This window comes from Nannospalax galili, unplaced genomic scaffold (assembly GCF_000622305.1).
Source record: "Nannospalax galili isolate Female #2095 unplaced genomic scaffold, S.galili_v1.0 scaffold821, whole genome shotgun sequence".
Taxonomy (NCBI): Eukaryota; Metazoa; Chordata; class Mammalia; order Rodentia; family Spalacidae; genus Nannospalax; species Nannospalax galili.
The window spans coordinates 1,456,974-1,464,812 of NW_008345684.1; the positions used below are offsets into that span (position 1 = coordinate 1,456,974).

The following is a 7,839-nucleotide window of genomic DNA, read 5'->3' on the forward strand; positions in this document are numbered from 1 at the left end:
GGAAGGAAGGAAGGAAGGAAGGAAGGAAGGAAGGAAGGACACAAAGTTGTCAGAAAAAAGTGATGGGGAGATATGGGAGGTTTTGGAAGGGAGGGAGTGGGCATGGATTTGATCAAAACACCTTATATGCATTATGAAATTATCAATAAAGTTTTTTAAAAAGTTTAAAAAATACATTCTCATCATAGTATGGTCCATGGTTCATCAACATGGTATTACAGCTCTTGGGTAAATTACCTCAGAATGTAATAGGAGAGGGCCCCTAAAAACCATCTCTAAATAGCAATGCCTACAACAACTGTCCCTGAATGACTGCCAATGAGATAGAGTCACACAATTCACAAGTAACACACATTTAAACTCAGCTTCTGCTGCCCTAGACTCAGAGTTTTCCAACCACCCGCAAGATAGAGACAGATCTGAACTCTAACACTAAAGATACTGATAACAACTACACTTATATCTCACAGTTTCTTTAAGGATTAAATGAAACAGTACCTGTAAAGACTTTAGACTATGACTGGTTTATAGTGTTTTATGAACAATATCCATTTTTCCCAAGATCAACGTAGTAGCAGTTAAGAAATGTCTACCCCTCAAGCACCCCCATCATCCCCTTCCCCCCCCAATACCACCCACCTCCCACCATCCCCCCGTCTCCTGAGTTCCCTCCTCATCCACTGTGGGCCCCTGCATGTCCGCAACTAGTTAGACACAGAATATACATCTTCTAAGAGATTCCCAGTCCTAGGTGACATATCTGAAGTGGAACTTCTACACCTAATACTCATGGAACATAGCAGAACTTGGGAGGGGGAGGAAAGTAATGCAGCTCTCAACTCTCACCAGTGAAGCCTCCTTATACAACAGAGTGCAATGCATACAAAAGGCCACAGCTGACCAACTTTTAAGAATAGATTGCAGTGTGTGTCCCTGGATAGAACTCCTATATCAAACCTCTCCCACACATGGTTCAGAGAACATTTCAGAATATGAGGGGGAAATACTATAAGATACAGGGTTGATCCATGAACATATGGAAGAAGAGGCTTTCATGTCACTGGAAGCTTGCACATGTGAACTTGTTGCAATAGTGGCATGGAGCACAGGACCCATGAGTGGCAGACTAACCCTAGTCTGAGCACTGCTGGGTGAGGGAGAGTAGGCCTTACCAATGATCTCTAGCTCAGCTGACTAGACTCCAGTGGATGAATTTGCACCGAAGGACATCTGGGTACAAATGCTTGACTGGATAAGACTTAACACATATAGTGGAATACATGAGGTCCAGTGGGGGTGGGGACATGGATGGAGGAGGGGGTCTAAATTTGATTAAGAACTGGTATATGATGTACAACCCTTATCTTTCATCAGGCTGATATTTTCTAAACAAAGGATGGGTAGATGGATGGATATGCAGACTGAAAATAAGATACAGAGATTGTTATAGGTTGGTATTCTGGGGAGTAGAGTATAAGAAGGAGACTTGAACACAAGAATTACCATACTAAGATAAGTTCTGAGGATCAAGTCCCCTGACTGCTGGAGCATCTGGACCTTTGGAGGCTGGTATCTTTTGTTTCAGTCCCTGTCTTAGAAACGGCCTTGGCTACAGAAAGCCATGAAACCCAAGGCCATTAAATCTTCTGGGGATCATCCTGAAATCAGCAATTAATTACTATAAATACACAAGGATCCTTCCCCTTCTCCTCAGTCCTGGCCAATACTGAATGGTTATTTCAGATCCAGAATGTGAGAATTTCACAGAATACTTGAAGGTCTGTTTTTTAATGTACTGTCATCCATTTAACCTCCCCCATGCCCAGTGCAGCTTTTATTCTTATTCATAGGTGTCAATCCTGAAAGTGTACAACCACAGATCAGTATTTATTAAAATCAATATGCTTCTGTTTTACCAAGAGCATTCATCAAATGAATTAGTTTTGCTTATCTGCATATAGCAAAGAAAAACAAGAAAATAGCAATACAATTTTTGCTTGAGTGTTGCTGTCTTGAGTCATGTTAGGCTCCTGTACTTTTACCCATCAGAGCTTAGTACCATCAGCACAAATATCAACCTAGTGGTAAAAGGTAGATGTATGTTTTAGTAGTAGAAGCAGGAGGAGGAAGTAATATAGTAGTGGTAGTAGTAGCAGTAGTAGGAGTAGTATGAAAATAGTTTTGACTTCACAGACTAATAAAAAGTGTTGGACAAATGAATTAGAAATTGGTAAGTCATATTTTGCAGCCTCATGAAACAGCATGTATAAGGAAGTTCAGATCATTTTCACATACCAGCATCCCCGTTTTTTTTTGTTGTTGTTGTTTTTTTATAGCATGGCTTACCAATTTTAGAATGTAAGTTGCCTGATAGGAACCAAACTTGATAAGAATCAAATGCAAAATGGTTGATAGAAAAGGGATCAATACAAGTCTCTTTAAATATTGGTAACATTAAAATAACAAGTCTGAAACTCAAATGCACAATCTCTAAAAAGTGGAAGTAAATAAAATGTTCATCAACTGAATTAATATAAAATTAATTTAAAATCACAGTACAGAGATTAAAACACTGATATATACTACAATAGGAATGTATCTTGGAAGGTAGTCACAAAAAACTGCGTATTATATGATTCTACTTATAAGAAAATATTGAGAGCAGGAAAAATCTAATGAGATAGAAAGTAGGTTAGTTGTCGTCAGGACGGGGGATTATTGAGTCAAGCAAGGTGTGATAAGGTGAGAGTAATGAAGAAGTTCTAAAATTGATTTTGATGATGACTGTTTGGCCTTGTTAATACAATTAGGTTGTGTGCTTTAAAAAAGGATAAAGGAATTATGAATCAATAAAGCTGTTGGAAATAGTTTTGTGCCATGTTGAGACAGACATAAGGAAAGTAGAAACTTTACTGTTGGTTAGAATGTGAACTAGTGCAGTCACCATGAAAGTCAGTATGGATATTCTTCCAAAACCTGAAAATAGAGCTACTGTATAATCCAGCTGTACTACTCCTGGACTAACCTGACAGAATCCAAGGCAGCATGTGTCAGATACCTGTACCCATGTTAATCACAGCACTAGTCACAACACACACATCATGGAACCTGCATAGGAGCCCATCAACAGAAGAACAAAAGAGAAAACCTGGCATATAAAAATAATGGAGCATTGTTAAGCTATTGATCAAGAATGAAACCAGTGTGATTATTCAGAAATATGGGTAGAACTGGAGATCAGTCATCATGTTAAGAAAATTAGTCAGTTTTAGGACTAGAAAGATGTCTGAGTTAATAAAGTGCAAGCACAAGGATCTGAGTTTGCAACCCCAACACTCACATAAAACCCTAGGTACAGCACACGCACCTGAGAACCTTGTGTTGGTGATATGGAGACAAGAAGATGCCTGGAGTTCGCTGGCCAGCCAGTTTAGCTGACTCAGCAAACACCTGGTTCTGAGAGAGACCCTGTCCCCAAAATAAAAGTAATGTGGAGAGCAACAGAAGAAGACACCAGATATCAACCTCTGGACCTCACACATGTGTGCACACGTGTGCACACACACAAACACATTGAAAAAGGAAAAATAGCTAACCTTAAATAAATGTCACATTTTCTCTCGTATACAGAATGTCAAAAAATAAAAGTAAAATACACAAAATCATGAAAGTAGAAGGGGGGCTGGGAGAGATTAGAAAGTAGTGTGAAGGACAGCAAGTGATGCATGTAAGATACAGGAGTAATTATCAAAACCGTATATACATGGATTAAAGGCCACAATGAAACTCACTACTCTGTACAAGTAACGTTCACTAATATAAAGATGTACATTTTAAAATAAAGTTCTTGTTCTTTGTTGGTACCCTCAGGACAGATGGAAGGTTTCAACTTAGCTTTGTGTAACTACTTCACTTTATACACACAAGCGTTTAGGCTGACAACTGATTTTTTTCAAGAACAGAATTTTTCTGATTCATTATAATTATAAAATTTTATATAATAATAACAAATACCAAATAGCAACAATTATTAAAATAACCCCAAAGCTGGCTTTGTATTTTATAGGTGAATCTACTTATAACTTTGAGTTAAATGGCTACTATCAGTGCACAGATAAGGAACTGAGGCAATCTTTAGTTTCTCGGTCTGTGAACAGTTCGTGCTATGTAGGAACTGTTCCTGACAATAACTATGATATGAGGAAATTTCACCTTCTGAAATAAAAGTACCGTTTTTAAGTTTAGTATAATCCTTTCCAATCCAAAGGAATTTATGTTCTCAATTCTCAGTTTTGAGATTCCTAATAGAAGAGAGGGAGGTATAGTGCAAGACAAAAGAGGCCGATTTCATCTAATAGTGTACTGTCTCTGAAGATGGATTAGAAACATAAAGAGCTAATAACACCAAAGATTTTCTTTGCTAGGTTATCTTTTGTACATTAATTATACAGAAGAGCCTGCTTAAATGGACACTCTTGCTATAAGAGGGCTGCTTTTAAGAGGGGTTTATTTTTCCTTAATCCACACTTGAATTTGGAGATATAATCACAGAGTTATCACAGAAATAACTTGATATGGTAACACAAGGTTTACTTCATTTGTAGTGTAAGCTAATTTATCTAACCAAGCAATGAAATGCCACTGTAGAGGAAGCTGTATCACTGTGAGAGATACCATGAGTCTCATCATTCTTGTGTTAGCCTTCTGTGGTCTTATCAGGCATTCATGAAAACTGCTTTTAATGTGGGAAATTTTTAAATACTTTTTCTTATGCTTCTATTATATAAGCTAACACAGTCCTATGATATCTACTATATATTCAGTTTTAATATCATTCATAAATTAATTTTGGCCTAGTGCATGAAAAGAACTTGAGTTTTTTTTATTATTTTTATTTTTTATGTGTATGAGTGTTATGCCTGCATGTAGGTAAGTGCATCCATGTCATGCAATGCCTGCAGAGGACAGAAGAGGCTCTCAAATCCCCTGGAATTGGAGTTATGAACAGTTGTTAGCTGCCATGTGGGTGCTGGGATTCAAACTCGGGTCTTCTGAGATTTTCTTTTAATGCTTCTCTGTATCTCTATTAAAGACAGCAAATAGCTGTTTCCAAATAACTAAGTAAAATAATATGCACTAGTAATAGGCACTTTTAAACTTTATTTCCATCTTCTCTGATATCAAAACTATTTGTATTTGGTTTTATACATTCTTGGACCTTGCACAGACTACAACTGAACTTTTCTTTTTACAATTTTATAAAATCTACATCATTTTTAAGTCAAAGAATGGGAATAAGATCTTATTGATTGGTTACAATATAACACTACCCTGGCAGACCTGTCATTCACATGGTGATATTTAATACAATCCTTCCAGCCAAAAGCTAAAATATCTGTTTTCCAGACAATTTCCAACATTTTCTTTGCCATTTGCTCAATATAATAGAAAAACTCAGATGATTTTCTGTTTTCTTGTGTTTTCCTTTTTCCCACAGCTTTGTTAAATTTATTTCTTGTTCACACCATCATTTCTTCCTGAATAACCTGGCCTGATTGTGTTTTTCACAGTTTTTCTAGTCACCACACAAGTTTCATCCAGTCATAAGCTTTGCTGCCACTCTGCCCACTATGCAACAGAACCACAGCTTGCAAATATGGAAAGTTCATTGTGTTTTCCCTGCAGTCTTTGCTCTCACACTATTTTACTTTAGTTTGTTCTTGCTACCAAAAATTTTTGAAATCATTTTTTCTGGAGGTTAATTGGGCTGCTTGCTGGCTGTCTATGTTTAGTATTCATCAGTTCTGGGTGGGTATTCTTCCTACCCTAATTATCAACAAGGTTGTGTATTTCTTTATGAACACATCCAGTGTTCATCACAATGGATGCGTCTCTTCACCAGATGCTATAAAATAAATTAAATGTTAAATTAGTGTGCACACACATGTACTGTGTTAAGACCATCAGTTACAATGTATGAAGTCCAGTGAGGGGGCTAAGGGAGCGTGCCAGGGGGGAAGGGGATAAAAAGATGATTAAGATTGATTGAGATGTTCTATATGAAATACACAAAGATTCAAGAAAAATATTTTTTAAAAGTAAAGATCTGTCAATTAGCAATTGTGATTCTCTTGCAGAAACATGATGGCCACTTCACCGTCATCCAGTTGGTTGGCATGCTGCGGGGTATTGCATCAGGCATGAAATATCTTTCTGATATGGGATACGTTCATCGAGATCTAGCAGCTAGGAACATATTGGTGAACAGCAACTTAGTGTGCAAAGTCTCTGATTTTGGTCTCTCCCGAGTGCTGGAAGATGACCCAGAAGCCGCTTATACAACAACTGTAAGTTTACACACCCTGTTCCAACAATGTGCTTACTTTTATTCTTTTTAATGCTATTAGAATAATTCTGAATTGGTTTTCCCAATTTCATAATTTTCCTTTAAATTTTTACAGTTAATATACTTCTTAATTAGGAAGCATTTCTCTATTTGAGGGCCTACCTAAAAAAAAAAAAAAAGTATTTCTTATGTCTTAATGTTTGGCTTCTGGTGGGCTCAAATTTCATCACACTGCAGGGGTTCCATGGCATAACTTCCTTTAGACCAACTATGCCTTTCTTTGAGGCATTTTTTATGTTTCATGAGTATCTCCTTTAAATAGAATTGTTTATAGGCCAATGACATCACCTATTAATACCTCAGGAGTAGAAAAGAATCAGTAATTTGGAAGTGATTCTACTTTTAGGTATTTAGAATGATCAGGTCATATTTAAAAAAGAAAAATGTACGTTTCTTTGGAGACATATTTTTCCAAATAGTGCTTGGGGAAATGAAAGTAGGAATAAAAGACTAAAGTTTTGGGGTTTTTTTGTTTTGTTTTGTTTTGTTTTGTTTTCCTTTTTGAGACAGGGTCTCCTGTAGCCCCAGCTGTCCTGGAACTCGCTGTGTAGACCAAACTGGCCTCAAACTCACAAAGATCTGCCTGATTCTGCCTCCCAAGAGCTGGGACTAAAGGTGTGTGCCACCACACCTGGCCTAACAGACTAAATTTTTAAAAGTAAAGTATCATCCATAAATTCTATGATAACAAATTGACCTATGAATATCTTAAACATTTCTGAATGCTCCAATCCAATTTCAATATCCATCTCCTTGGATATTGATTTGAAAAATTTAATACTAACATTTCTATTGTAGCACATTAATGCTTTTAATTTACAATTATGATTATAACAAGTTATTTCTTAAAGAACTTGCAATTGATTCAAGCGAGATTTAAATCAGCTTCAATGAAAACCCAGTCAGTGAAACTATTTAAAGTATATTTATATTTTCTCTTTTGCTAACCTTATATTTAATTTTCTAAGATATCACAGTATTACTTAATTCCCTTTAATTTCATTTTCTATTGAGTATTTTGAAATTTAACTGGTTTCAATTATTCTAGAGGTAGATGCAAGTTCAATATTATGAATAAAGTACTTTTATATCCTTACTGTCTTTCCTTTCTTGGAATGTCATATGTTAATTTATCAACATTTTTATGATTTCAAAATAAAATTGAACTCTATGAAAAATAAATTAATATCTGAGTCTGATATATAATGTGGCAGTATTTATTGATTTTTTAATTCAACCAAAAAAACCTTATAAAATAAAAATCTATGGAATTTGAAAATATATTAGTCATTTTAAAGAAAAAATGATATTTTAAACTCCATTTTCGACTTGTAAAATATCATAATTATTTTCACTTCCATAAAGGCTTTTTTCTTTTATTTTTATAAACCCATAATTTATAGCAACTTTAGGAGAAAATGCAGCCATGGTAT

The 7,839-nt window shown here is 35.8% G+C and overlaps 1 protein-coding gene across 1 annotated transcript in view; it reads left to right on the forward strand.

Moving 5' to 3' along the window:
- The window catches only part of Epha6 (EPH receptor A6), a 1,087,127-nt gene that overhangs the window by 940,418 nt on the left and 138,870 nt on the right, over positions 1-7,839 (forward strand). The window contains exon 14 of the mRNA XM_008841732.1: positions 6,138-6,347. Within this exon, the coding sequence (XP_008839954.1) occupies positions 6,138-6,347 (210 nt within the window). The remainder of the gene's footprint in view (positions 1-6,137; positions 6,348-7,839) is intronic.